Source organism: Ischnura elegans (assembly GCF_921293095.1).
Source record: "Ischnura elegans chromosome 13 unlocalized genomic scaffold, ioIscEleg1.1 SUPER_13_unloc_3, whole genome shotgun sequence".
Lineage (NCBI taxonomy): Eukaryota > Metazoa > Arthropoda > Insecta > Odonata > Coenagrionidae > Ischnura > Ischnura elegans.
This window is the reverse complement of record NW_025791659.1, coordinates 4469473-4492421: the sequence shown is the minus strand read 5'-3', so window position 1 is coordinate 4492421 and position 22949 is coordinate 4469473. Positions and strand designations below refer to the sequence as shown.

Here is a 22949-nt window from a genome sequence, read left to right as displayed (position 1 = left end):
CCTGCTCATCAACAATGACAATGTGAGTTATATGTATCCGGCCTAATGTATCAACATTATTTCGTTGGAGAGCATCATGGTTCTGTTCGATGTCTCGGTTAATAATGTAGGCTGACTCGATATCAAATAACATGACATGAGACTTGACGTGATCGATATAAGCATAAGTTCGTTTGTCGTAAACAATTCAGGGTGATGGCTGACTCATCCTATGTTCCATTCATTAGATGAAATGCTGGTAAGGTAAACGGGTGCTCATGAACGCCCTTTGCAATTGCTATCATGAAGCATGTATCTCTTTCCATTTGTTCGTGCTGGTTCTTTTAGTGCTGGGCATTTGTGAATGCTCATGGCAATATTTTGGAATTGCCTGATTGTTTTGCTTGTGAGTTAGCATTTCTATTGCTCATAGACGATCTCATTAATTGCCTATTTCCATTTCTTCTCAATATTTTATTAATGCTGAGTATTTGTAGAATCTACTGACTTTTCCTTTCAGGCTCCCTAATTTATTTGTGCTAGTGAACATTTTTTTAAGTGCTGATGAATGATAACTTTGACTGTCATTTTAAAGTGCATAGTTTCATTTCTTTATAATGCTTCCTTAAGTGCAAATTAGTGGGGAATTCTCGACATATGTGCTCTGAAGCTGCCAGATTACAATGTGCTCATAAAAATCCTTTTCGTGTGCTTTTCGAGAGAGTTTTCATAAACTCTCTCTTTCATTGCCAATATGAAGCACCACTATCAAGTTGTTTGTAAAGCTTCTTTTAACACTGAGTTTTGGGGTATTATCATGACATATCCTTTGAAGTTTCCTTATTGTGTTGTTCTTTTAATTTTTCTTTTGAGTGTTGATAAAGTTCCAATTTGCATTAGTTCAGTAATTTTTTACTGGTGACCATTGGGGAATGTTCATATTTTTGAAATTGCGTAACGGTTTTGTGCTTCTGAAAAATCTTTTCAATTGTCTTGAATACAATAGTTGCTGTCTTTAATGGTCACCATGAAGAGCTTATTTCCATTTGTAGATAATTTTTTTGTAAGTGCTCTTCTTTGAGTGATGCTCATGGTATTTCCTTTGAAGCTCCCTGATTAATTTGTACTTCTGAACATGTTTTTGGAGTGCAATCAAACCCTCTTATTGTATGCAATTATGTACTGCCTATTTCCATAGGTTTATAATGATTCTTCTAGTGCTGAGTATTGGTGAATGCTCCTAACATTCTTTAAAATCTGTCTGATCATTTTGTGCCTATGAGTTTGCTTTAGCCATGCTGATTTAGCTCTCTCTTCAATGGCAATCAAATACTACCTATTTCCAATAAATAATAATGCTAAGTTCCGAAATCTGTGGTGTTCTAAAGACATTTTTTAAGCCCTCTGAATTTTTGGTGCTTCTGACCATGTTTTTCTAGTGCTGATAGACGCTCTTTTATTGAAATAATGTACTATTTATTTCTATTAGTTCATAATGCTTCTTTTAATGTTGAGATTTGGGGGATTATCGTGACAATCCCTTTGAAGCTCCCTGATTATTTTGTGCTTGTGAATAACCTTTTGAGTTCCGATATACTCTCTCTCTCTTTGCCTCTATCAATGAAGTGATTGTATTCATTTGTTCTAAATGCTACTTTTAGTGTTGTCGTTGGGGGATGTTCATGACTAATGTTTTGAAGCTGCCTAATTATTTTATGCTAATCAATTTTCATTGGTTATGCTGATAAATGCCCTCTTTAATTGGTCTCACCAGGTGCCTGTTATGGCTTTGCCTTATTACCAATACTGCTCTGTATTGTTGTTTAACAATAAATTACTATAGCAAATCAGTAACCATCAACTAACTACAGTAACAATATAGTGATTCACACTATATCCATCCCTCAGGAAGATAATCTTTATATGGCATGATGATGATAAATATAGTCTGGGAGTTGTATCTTGAGCATTTTCAATCAAAATGCATAATATTATTCTTCGAATTGACGGATTGCGTATTGTTTTGAGAAAGTACAGTACCTCAACACTACGTAACGAAACTAATACTTGAATTGGTTAATTGCGATCTAAGGGCCCATAATATGCATTGTCTACTTGCCTTTAGTCATTATATTTCTGCCTTATATATATTATGTTGATTGATGAATCTAGTGGTTTCACTGTTGCAGTTTATACAGGTAGGAGGGGTGTTGAGGATTAAGAGCAAATAACACAAGAAATTCTTAGATACATTCACAAGCACATGCTCTCAATCTTTCATGCACGCAAACATACTTTCATTCTCTCATATCTCAATAAAATGACGTGAAAATATCGTCATTGGAATATTTACTTGGCTGGTAACATCGAAGAGTATTTCTAATGCACAAAGCTAATTAAATGTTAGCTTTTATTCAGCCAACTCTGCCATTAACTTCTAACAAAGTTAGTGGGGAAAAGCTTTCTTTAATGCAGAATTCATTTCCATTGGCACACAATATGAGAGAACGAGAAAATGCAGCTTAGTAAAATCTTCGCAAAATAAACACAGCAACCAAGTCGCCATAAACATGTAAACAAATACGCAATAATATCGTGTGTCAACTGTTTCTATAATTTTGGTAGCGTTCATTGCCAAAACTCAAAATTTCAATGCATTTACGTGGGTACTAACCAATTCTTTTCCGCAATTAAGATTTTAGCTCGAATTTCATTTTCTTTTAATTCCACGGACGGAAATGTCCAAACTTAAGGATACAATTTTTAAATACTTGAAAGTCGGGTGTTTATGCTATGTAAAAAGCTGTATCATATAGGAGTGAGCGCAGCCACTTCCATCGCTAGCACTGCTAATTTTCACGTTGATTGGTTACTTGGGATTTAAAAGTGATTTTTCTACAGAAATTAATGAAAATTCCTTCGAGGAATGATAAAAATGGGTCACTATGTTTTGTTTGGCATGTAAAAAACTCATTACCTATTCGATATTTTTTCTGCCATTGGGTATACAAGTGGATGTCTACTTCATCGTGCTCGCATTCGAAAATTAATGTAATCACCTGAAATACGGTTATCACTTACGTAAGTACAGATTTAGGTATGTCGAGACGTGCGTAAAATTAGTACAATGCTGTCGGAACGACTTGTTCTACTTTTTTTGACCTGATAGTTAGCACTCACATATGGGATACCTACATCCAACTCATCAACAAATTTGTAGCTGTTGTTAACTTCACTCTTTCAAAGGTGGTGGTTTGTTCTGAGTGTATTCATATTAAAGTAAAGTAATGATTTTATTTATTTTTATTTAATCCCAAACCACCAAATACAGTTCATATTGGCCATTTTATATCGGGGTTTTCAACGCATTTCACAATTATACGTACACAAACAACCATGCTCTAGATAGGAGAAACTTGCTGAGGCGGGACTTGAACTGATGACCTCTTGTTTGGGTTGGGAGGGCATAAGCTGCTGCTACCAAGGCCAACTGGTGTTCAGAGATTGGTAATTTAGTTCTTAACCTTTACATTGTATTGTATATATATTAAACGAGTATGGTCTGGGAGTATCAGTAACTCCCTCCATCCCAATGGTATTAGCTTGTTCTGTGCACAACTCTTCACTTTTACACATCTCACCTAGTGTATGCAAACTAATTCAATTTAAGGTCCTGGTGTATCAGCAAATCCCACTGTCATGCCCATTTCCCAAACCTTCTTTATCTTGTCACACAAATACACTTTTTCATTCACTTTTAATTTAATATTGAGTCTTTTTGTCTATACATCATGTTGGTTTCTATTGTGCTACTACTTTGAGATATTTTCTACTTGCAATACATAAGTTTTCATTTCCTTTCCTCTTTGGGATTTTGGGGGCAATAGTTTTTTAGAGATAAGTATTTAAGCCGTTAACCTTAACTTGATTGATAGGTGTTTAGAGATTCGTAGTTAAGTAATTAGCCTTTAATTGATTAATAATTGGTAGGTTGAGTTGGTTCCTACCACTGGAGTGTTACAATGCTTAAGTAATGCTCTTGGTATAACTTTATTAGCTTCTTATCTTTTTTAATAAACTTTTTTAGGTGTTTGGACAGTTATTTCCACCTGACCATTTGCACTGGAGTATTTTGGTGAATTTGTTACAATTTTAAATTATTGTTAATTTGAAATTTTTTAAAATTATGAGCTTGTTCTGCATACAAATGTATAACTTTTACCCATTTTAGCTAAGTTTGATCTTTAGAAATCACCATCGGAAATCCCCGCTGCCATGCATATTTCCCAAACCTTCTTTTTCTTATCAAACTCTCTGTCACTCAGAACTTAATATTGTCTTTTTGTGCTTAACCCTTGTTTCTATCATGGTACTACTTATAGAAAATGAAATTTTTGGTCTATTAACATTTTTGGTAAATATTTTGTGGGCTGATGGTCAAAGTATGGAATTATAAACATGTGTGTTGTTATAATTATTAAGTCTCATTTCTTGATGATATAATCATGATTTCATAAGATTTGTTCTTATTGCATATGTATACATAGGTGGTTATTACGTAAGTATTTCATATTGAATTTTATATATTCTTGAGCACATTAATTTACAATAAATCTGTTTTAACTGCAGATTCTAGTCTTTCTTTTTATAGGTTCTCTCTGTTTGTTGACTCTCTTAGTAACGTACATAATTACAAAATCGACGTCGCAGCGCCATCTCTAAACTTACATTCAACTTGATTTTAACATAATAACTTCAACACTTGTAAATTATTGTTGAATTTAACGACATGAAGAAATACTGAAAAACATACAATTACTGTCTCAACTAACAAAAGCACAAAGTAATTGCTCATTGTCCTTTCTACCTAACATCAGCCCTGTTTTCACAGACAAGATCTTCAGACGTTTCATTGGCAACGGCTTCGTCATGATATCAGCCACTTGATGTTCTGTGGAGATCTGTTGAACTTCAAGCTTGCCTTCCGTCACTTTCTCTCTGATGAAAAAGTGCTTAATGGAAACATGTTTTGTCCTGTGATGAAACTCGGGGTTTTTAGCCAGTCTCACCGCTGCTGAGTTGTCAACTTGAATGACTGAAACTTTGTTAAGTTGTATTATTCCTCTGAACAGTCTGCTAAGCCAAATTGCCTCTTTGGCTCCTTCATTTCTGCAATGATCTCTGCTTCCGTTGTTGAAGTTGCTACAATAGCTTGTCGTTGGCTCATCCATGAAATCGCTCCTCCTGCATACCTAACGATGGCTCCAGAGGTTGAACGACCCGTTGAAATGCATCCTCTAAAATCTGCATCACTGTAGACATCCAGGAAACCCTCATTTACATTGTTTCGATATGCTATCCCCAGATCCAATGTCCCTGCTATGTATCTGAAAACTGTGTTGACTCTTGCCACATCTGCTTGAGTTGGATTTTCGAGTGTCCTCGAAAGGAATCTGACACTATAAGCCAAGTCTGGTCTTGTGCCAAGCATAAAATACATTAGAGCTCCAATGGCCTGGCTGTAGGGAAACCTTGGTGCCTTGTCATCTTTCCCTGATGTGGAAAGTTCTGCACCTTTCAGCATTGGGGTTGATAATGGCCGATATTCTGAAAAATTGAAGCACTCAAAAATTTTCTTTGCATTTGTTCTTTGACTTATCTTTATGAACCTCTCTTCTTGTTGAATTTCAAGGCCCAGAAAATAGCTTGCTTGCTTTGAAATGATTTTGAACTATTTCTTCAATTCTTTAATAAAATCTTCCATCTCTTGTATCCAGCATCTGGGTGCTTGCTTTAGTCCATAAAGACTTCTCTTCAGCTGACAAACCTTGCTTGTTTCATCTTCATATTTTTGAGGCTGTTTCATGAAAATGGTTCATTCAAGTTCTGCGTAAAGGAATGCTGTCAACACGTCAAATTGTGTCAGGTGCCTCCTCTTACTTGCTGCAATGCTTAGCATTGAGCATATAGTTCCTTTTTGCTACCAGACTGAAAGTTTTGCTATAATCGATGTCATAACGTTGACTGAATCCCTTAACAACCAATCTCCCCTTGTACTTGTCAATGCTGCCGTCTGGATTTTTCTTGAGTTGAAATGCCATTAAATGGAATTGCCTTTGCAACTGGTTGAAGCTCTGTCAAAATCCAGGTTTGTTACTCTTTCAATGAGGCAATTTCAGGATCCGTGGCTTTCTTCCACTCGACTGAATCCTCCCTTCTCAGTGCATCTTCAAAGGTCTCAGGATCCTCCATCACTAGGTTGAAGAACTCCTCCACTCTCATGGTGTAGTCTTCAAGATGTTTCGGTCTCTTCAAGGGTGATATATTTCTCAAAATTCTTTCAGATATGTGCTCTGAGTTTTCTTCCTTATCTGTATCTGATTCACCTTCACCAAGTCATTCTCCATCACTAATTTATGATTCTTTTTCAATGTCAATCTGTTGCTCTTCTTGCTTCTTTTCCTCAAATTCGTCTCTAGGCCGGATATCTTTGAATGGTGGCTTGACTTCGTCCTTACATTCTTTAATTCTCTCTTGGAATTGAACATCTCTGGACAGGATCTCGGTTTTTAGTTGGAACGTAAACTCTATATCGCTCATCTCCATCATATCCTACTAGGCATCCTTTCACTGCCTTCTTATCCATCTTTCCCCTCTTTTTGGATGGAATGTGAACATAGCAGGAAGATCCAATGATACGCGGATGTTTGATTCTTGGTTTCTTTCCCATCCACAGTTCATATGGACTGACTCCATCTTCTGACAATTTTCCTGTTCTGTTAAGAAAGTAAATGGCTGTTGTCACTATCTCTGCCCATACTGTATCAGGATATTCAACTTCACTGTTTGAGTGCTTGAAGGTCCTTGCCATCTTGACGATTGTTCTATTCTCACTCTCACTGCCGTAATTCTGCTGAGGTGTGTATGTCGCTGTCAGTCTCTGTGTGAATCCACTCTCTGCTAGAATGTGCTTAATCTCTTCACAATGAAATTCTCCTGCAATGTCACTGAGTAGCTCTTTAATGTTATGCCCAAGTGTCTTTGCATGTGCTAAGACCTGTTTTAACAAAATTTTGACACCTGACTTTAGTTTAAATACGAAGCCATAACGAAACTTTGTGTAGCTATCCTTGAACACAACTAGAAATCGTTTTTTACTACAAGATTTGCAAAATGGGCCTACAACATCAGATGAAAAAAGTTCTCCAGGTCTTGTTGCTTGCAGGGCTCACAACATTCTTTCATCATCTTCTCAGTGATACCCAACTCTCTCGTGAGCATCTCTCTCACATGTCGCTTATCTTGCTGTCCCCATCTTACGTGATACAATTGCAGTACTCAACCATCAGCTACAGCAACATTTACGCCTTCTTCACTTTCTGGAAGAATTGTGTTTATCTCTTCTTTGAAGAGAGTTCCTCCGACTTTTCTTAATCCAAAAACAATGTTTTGGTTGTTCACTTGAAACCAACACCTCGTTGCCAATGACCAAAACTTACTGTTCTTATATCTGTCATGAGCTGAAAGAGCAGTAAATAAGTTTTTCGAAATTTCAGGAACGTACCAAACATCTTGTTGCTCCAATTGCAAAACTTTGCCCTCCACTTTGGACAAAATCTTTATAGTCCCTTTCCCAACAGCCTGAAGCTTCTCTTTGCCCGCTGCTTTAACTGAATTAGGAATCTTGAACTCCTTAAATTCACTGAAATACGCAAAAGAATTTGTTATGTGTTTGGTTGCTCCGTTGTCTTTCCACCAATCTGTTGAATGCAACTCCGTTGCAAACACTTTGTTGCATTCTAGAGTTATTGCACATTTGGTGTCGACATAATTGCTGTTTGCAACCTTTGTGACGTTCTTCTTCACCGGTCTTCCATCTGCAATCCACTTCTCGCAATTCCTAACCCAATGCCCTTTCTTCTTGCAGTAGTTGCAAGTGTCATTTCCTTTTGACCTCTTCCAACTTTGACTTGACCTTGGTTTTCCGCTCTTCACGAATAATGTGTCTCCTGCAGAGTCTCCCTCTGTGCTAGTGCTCTCCCTTAAATTTCGCTCGTACATACACAACTGGGTGATGAAACTGGGCATGAGTTGAAACATCCTCTCCATTAATCCGGCTAAACACAAAAAACTCGGTACATATTTTGAACAGCTGGTCTTTGGATGATGCCTTGAAATTTGACTTTAACGCCTCCTACGCCTCTCGCACTATTTCTTTGTCCAAGATTTTCTCATAAATTACGTCAGTCATTGAACTTGAAATGATTGACTTTGAGTAACTATTTGCCTTACAGAATAAATCTCTTACCTTATTGTGCTCTTTGTTTTCATCTTCCATAGCGTTAGGCGACAGAAGGTCGGGTTTCACCAATTTTCCATCAATGGCATCTAGGCCTCCTTCGTGGTAATCTAACAAGTCCTGCCATTTCCTCTTCCAAATTGGCCAGTCCGCCTCTCCAGCCAGGGGTTGATGTGTTTCGCCAAATCCATTCTTAAAGAATGCTGAATTAACGAGACTTCACAGCAAACTTTGACTTGATGTAATTATCACAATCTTGCATGCAACTCCGTGCATATTTAAAAACAACTAGCGTGAGCTGGGCATGCTGCATCCGTAACCTATTGAATTTGATACATTCTTGAGCACATTAATTTATTTCAGAAACATTACAAGATATTTTTTTAACTGCAGATACTAGTCTTTCCCTTTTCTAGGTTCTTTGCGTTTGTTGACTCTCTTAGTAACGTACATAACTACAAAATCGACGTCGCATCGCCATATCTGTATTTAACAATAAACTTATATTCAACTTGATTTTTACATAAAACTTTATCCAGCACTATACCAGCATTTAACCCTCTAAAACTGTTTTCAAAATCTTCCCCCATCTCAATACTCACTCCATCCATATCTTCTGTTTCCTCCATATCTCATATAGAAGGTGCCACTTATCACCCACCGTGTTCAACACTTTTCATCCTCTTCTCCATCCAATTACCTTTTCAATTCTTCCCCACTCCCATATCTTGAATGCCATCAGCCTTCCATTGCCCTTCTTCTGAAGTGGACATGTTTGCATGTGGAAAACTGCTACACTGTATATCAGACTGTGTTTGCTTAATCTTGTACGTAATGTCCCTCTTATAATTTTTCGTAATAATTTTCCTTCCTTCAACCTATGATTATGTGACTGTTGATAATATTGTTTTATCTCATTGATAGGAAGGATTCCTGGCTGTTACCAACTGCAATATGTGAATATTTGTGCCACGGAATCGGACCCCACGGAATCAGAACTGTGCGTTCTAATTGTGGAATCTGAGGGCTGAGGTATGCCTGAAATGTTATTACCATGTTTGTTTATTCCCGATTTTTTTGTGTTGCCTATTTCCATTTTATGGGATTTACCGGATTGATCAATGTTAATTTAAATTTTATTTACCTATTATTATTTATAAATAGTAAATCTATACTGATCGCTTTAACTACGTTTATATCGCCTTTTTACTGCTGGACCACATTATTCACGAAACCCTGCCAGCCAGTAAATAAAAACAGCTGAAGGTGTATTTGCAATAATGGTTTGACGCTGGCCGCATTCTTCAATTCACAGTGATGCTAGTGTCAGCTGTGCCAAAAAGGTTATCCCTCGCTCCGATCTATAAAACTCAGGTAGAATCATGGCCACAGCAGTTTGCATGCTTTTTTTTCTTCAAGTGGCCATTATGACTCCCATGTCCCTATTCTGTGGTCCTACCATGTGCAGAATAAACCAGTATACATCTTCATGGGAGGACTCACTGATCACCACTGACCAAAAGAATCGCAGATGGGTGACCCTTATGTATCTAGAGAATGACCATTTTTTGAGGGTGGGATACAAAATTTCTGCAACAGGACTGGTATACTGCTCACTTGAATGTTTCAGAAACTGTTTAACAGCTTCCAAAAATATGCGCTCCTCTAGATGACTGGCCATCCTCTGCATTGGCTCAGAAGGAACTTCGGAACATGTCTGCATGATCTATTTTGTTGTAGTGTCTATAAGTGATCATTTTATTGTTACCTTATGCAATGATAAGTGAATGTTTATTTTAATCCTCTATGCTTTCAAATCCATAATGAATATGTGTAGTACAGCATAAGAAGAGTGTTTGCTCGACTACATCTTACTTGAATTATTGCAGCTCAAAGTTCATAGATTCCACAGATTGCTTTGCTTTCCCGTGAAAGAAGCATTATTGACAATTGCAAGATTAAATATTCGTCCCTTGACTCCCTCATTACATCCTCTCTAGATCTTAGCTTATTGGAAGGTTGATAGTGTGTTTTCCTTTCCTTCCAATGCCACTATTTTCTATGTGCTTACACCATTTACCCATTCCTGTTGCTGATCTGTTTTCTTATACTAGTTACCTAACTTAATACAGGTCTTTTGTAATTGTTCAAGATATTAGCTAGCCATTAAACTCACATTCTTATCATCATATAATAAACAGAGTGGCCCATCTTGGTTCTTTGAAGCAGGTACCCTGTAAACACAATGAGTTGCAGCAACGTTGCAGTCAGGTTGCATGAGGTTGCAGAGGTTGCAGGGCTGTTGAGGTCTCTTTGCAACGTCCTGGCAACGTTGCAGACAGGTTGCACGAGGTTGCAGAGCTACTTAGGTCTCTTTGCAACGTTGCAGACAGGTTGCTTTGCAACGTCCTTACAACAATTTTCCCTCATTCATTAAAATATGAAAATATTGAGCTAAAAGAATAGGTACCCACACAGCAGAGGATATTCGTGGAATATCCTATTTTGATCCCTTATATTCCTATTTCGTCCCAGAGACATTGCGAACCATTGTGGGATATTCGCGGTATATATTTTGACAGTAGGCTTTTGTGTATGTAATAACCGAGTCACAGTTGTTACAGTGTGTTTCATCATTTCTTTTCGGAACACCCAAGAACGCCGTTCACCTGGGGTGCTACGAAATGCAGATTAATTAAAAAATCAATCAATTCCCTTAAGATGTAAAAAAAATCCTGCCATGATAAGTTTTCCTCGTTTCATAAAGTAGAATGTTCTTCGAAATGTGATTTCACTCGTGCTTTTTACTCTACTAAGGCGATGATACAAAAAAGATATATTTCCCAGTGGGATTTATTCCTCAAGTCATAAGGCGAAACTTAGTTTTTCGCCTACCAAGATTTAGACTCCCGCCCGCGATGTCGGAAAAACAAATACGCACATGCGCATTACCACTTTCAAATCCAACCGAATCCAACGGCTGCCAACGGCCATGGCCGTTGTCGTATTCATGTGCACATTAATAATGTTACGTGAACTGTGTTGTGTTCTTCGTGAGCGGAATTGATCCTGCCGAAGCATATCAGCCTCTTAAGTTCTTCTTTTACTTGTTTCACCAGCACCTAGGCAATCATCTACTGTTACTACGTAATTTTGTAGTGTTATGTTTGCGAAACTTCTCCAACAAAAGTTTATCAACCGCTGAAGTTCTACTTTTGCTTCCTTCATCAGAATCTGGGTAAGTAGAAGTGTTGCTTATTGCAACATTTTTTATTTTAAATGAAGCATATTCTTAATATTTTCAACCTTCTCACACTTCCTGAGACAGCTCAGTCAATCCATCTCCTGTGGATTGAAAAACATTGCATATGCATAAACTTAAATTTATTTTAATGCTTGACGCATTGCATCACCGTAGTGTGGGAGGATTACGAAGAAAAACTTCTCGGCTTTACTATTTATTGAGTCATTTAAAGTTATTAACATTTTTTATAGTGTTTATTTTTCATTTAGGTGTAGTGGGTTTAAGTGTAGCTTCATGTCAAAAACATCTTCATGATGATGTAAAAAGTTTTGGATCAAAGTTCCAATCAGGTAATTGTTATTAAAAGAAAACATTTCAATCAATTTTGTGTCTCATTTTTGATAATTTTTTGTAGTTAAAGATGTCACTGTGATTTTGTTAAAGAGGGGATAAGTAATGGGATTTGATTTGTTGGAGGCAAGTCTATTTGTGCACATTACTCAGGGATAAAACCATTGGGCCATAATGATAGAGTGAATATCAGTTTATCTGTGGTTATATTATTAATACCCAGCCCAGTATAGGAAATGGTTTAGATTCATCTTCCTTTATGTTTGCTTGAAGCACTTTTCAATAGAGTGATCAAAGACTTTGAGATGCGTTGGCTCCCTAATATTGTTTTCTTCTAAGCAAGCAGACTGTTTGATCTTGATTCCAATTATGCAGGGTATCCCATTTATCTTGACCACCCGAAATAACTTTTTGTTCAGATGGAAGTTCAAAAATGTGTCAAGCAAATGTTCATAAGCCCTCAGGGGGACATTAATCAGCATGACTGCCTTCCTTGTATCTTTGTTTCTACAAAGATTTGAAGAGTGGTATGTCTTTTTTAAATGACACCCTATATTTTTTATGAATGACTGGTGGAGTAGTTCCACTACCCGCCTACCTGCACTAGTGCTATTGAGTCAGACATTTTTCATAACACTGTGTTTATGTTAATGGTCCACTGTGCTACATTTTTGAATAAGTCTTTAGGAGAGGAAATGAACTGCCAAATAAAAAAATATAGGGTGCCATTTTAAAAAGACATACCGCTGTTCATATCTTTGTAAATAATAAAGCTACAAGGAAATCAATCATGCTAATTAATGTCCCCCTGACGGCTAATGAACATTTGCTTGACACATTTTTGAATTTCCATCTGGACAAAAAGTTATTTCGGGTGATCAAGATAAATGGGACACCCAGTATTCTTCATGTAAAATTGTCATAGTGGATGTGTACAGCCTTTGGTTCAATGAATTATCCCTAATATAATAATTTTTATTTCAGATTGATTTTTTGAAAAGAGTTGGGGGTTCTACTCCACCAGATGCAACAAGGCGTGGGTTGAGAGCATCATTCTTAGATGATATTGCAAAATATTATTTATTGGAAGGCCTTAAAGGGAACATAAAGTTTGGACAGACACACATTCATTCGGCTCTAAGCTGTAAGTAAAGTTTTCAAATTTCTATTAATTAAATACTTCAATGAGACCAACATAAGTCAGTAGCTTAGGTATTTTCCTTGAGAGCTATCAGCAATCCATCCTTGCATTTTGTTGAAATTCTTGCAAGGACATTACTTTTGTTATTTTGTGCTGTCCAGCGCCCAGGATTGAATTATGCTCTCTAGTCTCTTGGGTTGTATTCAAAGTTAGTACTCTCCCTTTCAATACAACCCTAGCATTCGATTATTTTTATTACCATTCCTATGATTTTCAAGATTGGCTGTTCTAAAAAATATCATGAGATAATTTCTGTTTTCTTTGAATGACATTCAATTATTGTTGTGCTTGCTTATTTCATTAACATTTGGACTAAACTTTTATTTCTCTAAAGTAAAGAAACCACTCTCCAGCCTTAAATTTATCAGGTGGATTTTGTGGGAAAATTAACTGCTTACGCCTTAATTATCGAGGTAATTTCAAGATCTCATGTAATGACAGTAATGATAATAGAATCGCTCAAGAAAATGACTAAGTATATGCAGCCAAGCTCGTGTCTCAAACCCTTGTTTGTCATTTTATATGAAGTAATTTGCCAACTCTTGCCTCATAGAAAGTCCAAATTTGTGGGCTCTGACCTAGGTGGCAAGTGCAATACTAATCCTGCTGATTTCATCAGCTGACCATCACATCTAATTGGTTATGTGCATCTATTTAAAAATGGCCCTATAAAAACTACTGTCTTAATTATATTATAGTCAATTTACTTCTCACCTTTATAATAAGATGAAAAGTACATTATACATATTTTTTAGTAATGTAAACTTCTTCTGGTCCCATAGTTATTTCTGAAGACCTTCTTCAGTATTTAAAGAGAATTGAGAAGACGCAGCTGGAAATTTTAAAGGAAATTCGGGCTTTGAAAAGAGCTAAGTCGAACTGCCAGATGCCAGATGAAAGTGACAACGACTTATTATTGACCTGGAAATTCCCCATGGATACAATGGAAGAATTTGATGCCCTGGAGGTGGAACTCCTCAAAAAGCCATTCCACGCAGCTCTGGTAAAATAAAACTTTTGAGTGTCATTTGTTTGATGGGCTTTTATAAGTAGCTATTTGTGAGTTTTTTTGTGTTGTAAAAATTCCTCTGATTTTTCAGACTGTAGAGGTATGCAGACGAGGTCGGAATAACATTACTGAGGGTGTTTTCGGCATGTTATACCACCTATTTACCAATAACCTTGGTCGGAGATTTTCATTTTTCGGCCATTCCAAAATGAACACTAAAAAAATCCAGTTCTGTGCCACCAGAACGTGTGCCTTTATTATTGGTATGTTGTGCTTATAATATTATTTCAAAATGGGAACTGTTCAATAAAACTACTTGTGTCTAAAATCCTTACTAAAATTTAATTTCAGATGCTTTCCGTTGCAAGCCCACATTAAAGGAATATGGCCATAAGCACATAAAGGAGAAGGCAATTGACTGGTTCAGGCATGCTGAGTCAAGGCATCAGAGGGTGGAGGAAAGGAAAACAAATTGTAAATAAGGAATAATAAAAAAATTTTCTTTGAAACGACACAATTTAAAGTATTATTTATTAAAGGTTGCATCACGTTACGCTTCTGGTGGCGAAGATTTGTGAAAATGTAGTAAGGATTAAATTTTGGCAGTAAATTGGTTGACGTGAGACGTAGCTGCAACGTTGTGGCAACCTATATGGTTTACAGAAGGTTGCAGGCAGGTTGCAATCATGTTACGTGTCACGTTGCAAAGATGTTGTGAAGACGTTGTGAAAACGTAGTACGGAGGACGTTTGGCAGTAAATAAGACGTTGTCACAACGTTGCATGGAACTCCCAGTTGGTTGCCGTGAGACGTTGCTGCAACGTTGTGGCAACCATTATGGTTTACAGGGTACAGGCATCCCCCGAGTTAAGTATGTCTCGACTTACGTAAATCCGTACGATTACATTAATTTTCCAATGCGAGTAAGATGAAGTAGATTTTCGTTTACCCAATTGCAGGAAAAATATTGAATAGTTATCAATTTTTTACATGCTTAAGAAAACAAGGTGACAAATTTTTATCATTCCTCGATGGAAGTTTCATTAATTTCTGTAGAAAAATCACTTATAAATCCCAAGTAACCAATCAACGTGAAAATTTGCAGCTTTGCCGATGGAAGTGGCTGCGCTCACTCCTGTATGATACAGCTTGTTACACAGCATATACACCCTAACTCCCACTTTCAACTGTTTCAAAATTGTATCCTTAAGTTTGGACATTTCCGTCTGTGGAATTAAAAGAAAATGAAGCCCGAGCAGAAATCTTTATTTGGGAAAAGAATTCTTTAGTACACACGTAAATGCGTTGAAATTTTGAGTTTTGCAATGAACACTGCAAAAAAGTGAAGAGAAAGTTGATGCGATAATAATTGCGTACTTGTTTACATGTTTCTGGTGACTGGGTTACTGTGTTGTATTTTGCAAAGATTTTAAGCTGCATTTTCTCTTTCTCTCATATTGCATGCCAATGACAATGAATACAGTGTTATTGAAAGCTTTTCCACTCTAACTTTGCTGCAAGTTAATGACGGAGTTGGCTGAATAAAAGCTCACTTTTATTTAGCTTCGTGCATAAGAAATACCCTTCGATGTTTATAGTGAATTAAATATTCAAATGATGATATTTTCACGTCATTTTATTGAGATATGAGAGAATGAAAGTATGTTTGGGTGCATTAAATATTGAGTGTATGTGCATGTGATTTATTTAAGAATATAGTGATAATTGGTATTTTTTGTGTGTTACTGGCTCGTAATTCTCGACACCCCTCCTACCTGTATAAACTCTGACAGTGAAACAACCAGATTCATCAATCAACGTAATATATAAATGCAGAATATATAATGATTAAACTTAGATCTCAGTTAACGTAATAAATCAATTTAAGAATGTAGTTTAGTAATTTAGCGTTGAGAAACCATACTTTCTCGAATCCACGCCATCGGTCAATTTGGGGAATAATGTTAGGGATTTCGATTAGCAATGCTTGAGAAGCAACTCGCGATATGTATTAATGTTTATTGATTTTGTATCTATGAAGATAACAATACGTTCAATATGTTCATGAACATCGCAGTGAATTTAATGAAACTTCACCGAGAATTTCTCTGCTGAGAATACACCCCACCAATCGAGAAATCTTAAGCACTAACGCAGAATGTTCGATTTACGTAAATTTCGACTTATGCAGAGTCTGCCAGAACACATCTCTTGCGGGATGCCTGTGTATTGCTTTCTATCAAATGGCTTTGGTTATCAAACCTAAAGGCTTTCATAAGTTAGACCAGCATAACTTTATTTTGTGATTAAACTATGAAAATTGTTTTCTAGGACTCCTAGCTGGTGGGAAGAAGTTTAGGGATACAGCTAATGGATGACTGTATTCCCTCATCAGCCTCAGTGGAAATCAGACTTGATATCTGTGGTGCTCTTTAGGCTGATAAGTGAAAATCTTGCTCAAATCCTGACGATGGACAAACAAGTATCCAATATCAGTGGAGTGAGATTCACAAGGTCATTTGCGAGGGGTGGAAGTGTTTGCGATACACCAATCATCCCTAATACCCTCAGGATGATCAGGCTCAGCAAAAAGATGAGTTGCACAGAGGCAGTCGTGGGGGACAAAGGTGAGTATAGTGATTGTGAGACAAAAAATGCTGTAAAAAACAAAGAATCAAGCAAGACTATATAAATGCTACCACTGCACAGATAGATTCAGCACCAAAAGTGAGCTCATGAAACACCTGGAAACTCATTTTGGTGACAGCGATTTGCAAGACTTTTCTGCAGAGTCATCCGATGTGCTAAATATAAAAGGTGCAAATAGTAAAAGACAAGGGCTGAGGCAAAAAGGAAGTGGGCGTCTTAAGGAAATACCTGAGGGAATACTTGGGAAAGGAAAGGGTAGAAAAGGGAGAAAATTTGCTGTAGGAGCTGACCCATGTGTAGAAGGTGTTTCCTCGAATTCCTCCCCTTGTGAGAGAGACATCAAAAAGGGAAAGTGTTCGAGTACACGAGAGAGGCCTTATTCATGTAGTGTGTGTAATAGGTGTTTTACTAATTCTTCTACTCTCAAAAATCACTTGCGAATACACACAGGGGAAAAGCCTTATTCCTGTAGTGTCTGCAATAAGTCATTCTCTCAGAGTAGCACCCTCAACACCCATATGCTTACCCACACAGGAGAGAGGCCTTATTCATGTAAAATATGCTGTAAACCATTCAGTCATAGTAGTAACCTTACTGTGCACATGCGTATACACACAAGAGATAAACCTTATTCCTGTAGTGTTTGCTATAAGTCCTTCTTTCAGAGGGGCCACCTCAACACCCATATGCTTACCCACACAGGTGAGAGGCCTTTTTCATGTACAATATGCTGTAAATCATTCAGTCAGAGTTCTTACCTCACCGTGCACATGCGCATACACACAGGTGATAAACCTTATTCCTGTGGTGTCTGCAATAAGTCTTTCTCTCAGAGATGCTCCCTCAACACCCATATGCATAGCCACACAGGAGATTGGCCTTTTTCATGTACAATATGCTGTAAATCATTCAGTCAGAGTTCTCACCTCACCGTGCACATGCGCATACACACAGGAGACAGACCGTATTCCTGCAATGTCTGCAGCAAGTCCTTTTCTCGCAAGTCCACCCTCGACCGTCACTTTCGTATTCATAGAAGGGAGAAATCCTATTCATGCAGCGAATGTGGGAAATCTTTCTCTCAAAAGAGTCACCTCGTGAGTCATTTCCGTACACACATGTGAGGGACATTATTCTTCCGGCCACTGGTATGAAGGGATTACTCATATTCCCTACTTGTACACACGTTTCATGCATACCTGCAGCAAATATATGTCATATAGATTTTATGATTGTTCTCATTTTACCTGTAGCAAATATTTATTGAGGACCCCAATTATCAAATCTCAATTATACAAATAGTTTCTCATTCACACAATTTAATAATCATTAGGGGATACCCATAGGAATGGTGACACATATTGGGGAATGCGTGAAGAAATCGTGGATTTCTGATTTGCAGTTTGACGGAGATCAGTATCAAAGAAGTGCAAGACCACCCACTTGCCACACACTGACGGAAGGCAGTTTCCCTGTAGCTTTCACTCAAAGTTGACTGCTAAAAGGTCTTTTCTCCATAGTCATATCCTTCTTTATATATTCCTCAATATGATATTATAATGAAGGCAAGGAATTTTGCCGTGTTGAAATCTGTGAAATTGTGTCCATAGCCTAAAAATAATGTGACAGTAGTGATTAGGTATTTTGCATTAAAAGATATGTTGCTGAATTTTAATATTGAATTATGTTAACTATACCAATAATTATGGTTAGATTTTGTGTTTTCTATTGTAAAATATTGTCATATCACTGTAATGAATAGATGTGTTGTACTGAAAGATATTTTATGAATCTGATTTTCTAATATGTTTGCTCTACCAATGTTTTAATGGTAATATGTTGTCATTTTCTATTGTAAAATATTGTCACACTGCTGCTAATGCTGTTGAACTTGTAGCCTTCACATTTAGCTACTCTTGACATAAATGCAAAACTCACTCAGCTCTTAAGCTCACCTTTTTTCATGATTACCAGTTTTTCAGTCAATATTTTTTTTTTATTTGCCATGCCAAATTGCTGTGATTGGCCACTGGCTCATACCTTTTCCCCTCTGCTTTGGAAATGCCAAAACTTATTTTAGGACTTAAAAATCCCAATTATGAATGGCTAAAGTGAAGTATGTTAGGAAGTCAAATTTTAAGAGAAAGAGTTGATCTGTCTACTATTCCTTCACATTTAAATCTTTAAATTCAATGCACAAATCATATTTACTTATATGAAAAACAATTGATGTGTATTCAGGATGGGATATCAGGAGCAAAAATACGGTGGACCAAACACCACTATATGTTTCCATAACATGGCCCTCTTCCTGTATATTTTCGCTTCATCAATAAAAATTATTTTCCATAAATTGTTGATTCCTATTTTTTTGTCCCATTGTCTTGGAGAATCTTTGTAGTAGCCCGCTTTTCAAGTAACTTTGTATTGGACTGACTGCTTCTTTATAAAAAGCCAAAATTTGGATAACGCCACCAAACATTTTTTTAATCATATTCATGGATAATACCATTGAAGCCCCAATTCCTTCTAGTGCGACCTTTCCTCGTTACCTTTTGAATTCATGAATTGCTGGATAGAAGAATATTTTATGCATAGTTGAACATTCGAGTGGGTAGAAATCATCGCTTTTACCTTACTCTAGAGCATAAAAAATATAATTATTGCAACACTATCACTCATTTATTTCCACAGATGATATCATTTTTTTCCACCTCTCTCTCAGTAATTGCTCAAATCCATCTGTTTTGCTCGATAATTTGCACTTTATTATTCATTCCAACAACTCTCAATGTTCACTTTTTAACTAGCCCTGTGAAAATGTGGTATTGCACATTCTAACTACTGCTAGGCAATAATCACTATACTTTTTCCACTAATTCCATTGCTCTCTCTTTTTGGCTATTTTTTCACTATAAACTAACGTGAACAAATCGAATTAGCGCGAAGGCATCACTTTTTTATCAAGGTAACTTTGCACATGCTGATGGAGAGATCACTGGCATTTAAAGTCAGGCTTGAGGGGTTAGATAAAAGGGTACATACAGAATTCTTACCACGCATCATCTTTCACTGTTCACACTCACGCCATCACTCATTGAATATTGCTTGAAACAGTACTGCTTCCATTACATTCATCTGATATCAATTCACGAGAAGCCTCTTTTAGTCTCTATACTGCCTACAGCAATTGCTGAAACCACACCTTAAGTGGTCATCACCAGTTTGGCTTTTGACGGCTAGAACACAACTACATCAAATACAAAGCGCAGAAAATAAAAATCTCAAAAAATTGCATTAGCATCCTAGTCTATTACAAACCGCAAGAAAATCGTTCAGCTCTCAAGAAAATCAAGGTAAACCTTCCCAAAATTTAGGAAATCCATGGCATCCACTACTACTGCGACCCTAACTAAAATATGGCTATAAGAACAGAGTCCTTCTAGCAAGCAAGAAACTCAAAAACATGCCACTATTCAGTGTCGCAGCAAGGGGGGGATTTTGGGAGATAAAACCCCCTGAGAGCTCCCCAGAGTAATTTTTAAGTTTTAATTATGTTCTTAATTAGATTGATATTACTAATGCAATAGTACCAGGAGGAATAAAAATATTACTCAGAAAACTTTAAAACCTACCATTTTGAACCATTTCTCTTTAAAATTCCACAATTTATTAATCTCGTGCTTACCGCATAACCTGGTGGGTATTCCATACCCCCAAACATCCCGGTGTTAGTTGCACTCAATTCTCCCCCTCAGCCTTAATTCCTAGCAGCACCGCTACCACTCGTCCCCTCCAAAATTCATTAATCTCATTTCAGCACTTCAAAATAATTGTTTCTCTACTTTATTTTTCAATCTACCATTTGTGACCATTGATTGCGAGTAATGCTATGAATAGTATAATTTAATAACCGAAGTTAGTTAAGTTATTTTGAAGAGTATTCTCCTTCAGCTGTAATACTTCCAAAAAAGTGACATTAATGGTGTAAGTGTTCACATTTGTATCATGGTTACTAATGTGTTTTCTGCTGTGGGAGCGATTACCATACAATATAGTGGCAGAATTCCTCTTTACAATTTACTACTTTAATGCTTATCTGTCGTGTACATAATACCTTTCATTTGCTTAAAAGGCCTTTTTAAAAAGCCATTTCTCTGTCAGCCGATTATCACTATTAATTATTTAGATAAGCAAAGCTAGAATCATGATATATTTCCTCAGTCTTCATTGATCATTTGTTGATGAAAATTTTAAACTGAAGTATTGGTCTCCCTCGTCTCTGTCATTCTCTATGGATGCATGCAAAAGAAAATTATCTAAGTAGCACTTTTTTGTGAATGTCATTTTTGTACCTGAGATATTTTACAAAAGTATTTTATGCTGAATTCTTTGCTCATGCATTGATAATTGTTTTCAATTGAATCATGTTTATATGTTGGCATGACTTCCTTTGTGGTTGCATACAAATGTAAATGGTATTAGTCGAATATTTTGGTGGATTTCATTATTTCGTGGGAGAAATAATTCATGCCGCTTATCTTCAGTGATTATCACGGATTCATGTTGTGGTTTCGACTGCAACATGAATCCATTGCTATTAACTGAAATAAGAGTCTGTGTTGGCGTGGCTTTCTTTGCGGTTGCATACCAAGGACAAAATGGTATTGGAGAAACTTATTGGTGGATTTCATTATTTTGAAGTTGAAATATTTAATACAGTTTATATTGAGTGAGTATCATGGGTTTATGTTGGAGTTTTAAGCTACAGAAAGGAAGGCAACATTTTATATCTGATTGGAATGGTGTTACGGATATAAAGAAAAATTACTGTCCATAAGGAGTATTTACATGGGCTCGGTAATATGACATGTTTAAGTGGTTGTCAAATGTGAAGTGTAGACACCTAGTACTGTGACCGTGGACGTTAATGCCGTGTGATTGTGGCATATAGTACCTCATCCTTACATTTGCTCTGATTTTATTTTGCAGTAGTTTGAACAAGCAAATTATAGACGTATAAAAATAATGTTGTCGTAAATATTCGTGCAATGCAGAAAATAATTAATAAGATAAATGTAGAGATGCACAATAGGGTAGTTTCCTTCATCAAAGAAAACGGAAGGCATTGATTGCGATTCGTTACCCACCATTAGTGTATTCATATTATACAAGTTATTTCGTTTTAGAAATACCGGTTCAGACGAATGGCGATGGTCTAATTTTATCCTCATTTGAAAAGGGCCAGATTGGCGCCCATGCGATGCCACTCCACGTGACGTCACAGGGACCTAGTTTCTATAGGAGAAGATAGGAGTTATACATTGTCTGAGATTACCAATGCATGCATGAGGCGCAGAGCTCAGGGAAACACATCTTAATAATCACCTATTAAAACTGGCTATGGTCAGAAAGTTTTCTTTGTTTGATAAGGTATTAATAAACCTTTTTTAAGCCAAGAGCTACCAGACAGCAAGGTACTCAGTTACCCTCTGGCATCCTGTGTCCTATCAGCGCTCAGAGCCTCGATCAAAGTCACCTCACAAGGCGGGAGGGGGAACCAGAAATACGTCACACGGAGAGATTTCCTTTCCCGTCGCGTTTTCGCGTGCTTGAAAATTTTCACTTTTCATTTTATCGCGAAAAATAGATATCGTCATTTAAAAATCTAAAAGCGTGAAATACGTATTCCAGGAGTAATAATTTTCCGATATAGGCAATAAAAAAATAATAGGAGACCACCCTATTATAAAGAGCTGATAGGCAAAAGAATAAATGAATATGAAATTCAATCAATTCATCTAACCATTTGATTGCATGTAATGACAAATTGCCTGAAAGGTAGCGTTTAAATACATTATTATCTTTTAATGATTTAGGGCTTAGGACAAATCATTACACACAATGACATAAGAATGGCTAAGGGACTGCTTAGTGTTGAGATGGTTCTGATCAGTGAAGTGTAAGAGAAATAATCATGGAAATGGCTTTTGATTGAACAAGGTAAGAATTCTGTTCCATCAAGGATACAAAGTTATGGATATGAGGTGATTTAATGCAGTGGTGTCTGCTTAATCCTTTGTGGGGAAAGGTTGGTAAGATAAATGTTTGGCATGTTTCTGAAGAAGGAAAATCTTACTACATGTTTTTCTACTACTCACTCTTAATATTTGATTTAACATTTTTGCTGGCGGAGAAACCTTTTTATTAAGAACTT

General features: G+C 36.8%; 2 protein-coding genes across 2 annotated transcripts in view; one reads left to right on the top strand and one right to left on the bottom strand.

The window, feature by feature from the left end:
- Positions 1-22949, top strand: part of LOC124172942 (zinc finger protein OZF-like) — a 71213-nt gene that overhangs the window by 1036 nt on the left and 47228 nt on the right. The window lies entirely within an intron of this gene.
- Positions 5096-5563, bottom strand: LOC124172974 (secreted RxLR effector protein 161-like). Its single transcript, XM_046552504.1, has one exon. It carries the CDS (start codon positions 5561-5563, stop codon positions 5096-5098), a length of 468 nt encoding a protein of 155 aa, XP_046408460.1.

Excerpts from the sequence above, each read along its gene's own strand:
- LOC124172974 (XM_046552504.1), bottom strand. The coding sequence starts at position 5,563 with ATGCTGAAAGGTGCAGAACTTTCCACATCAGGGAAAGATGACAAGGCA.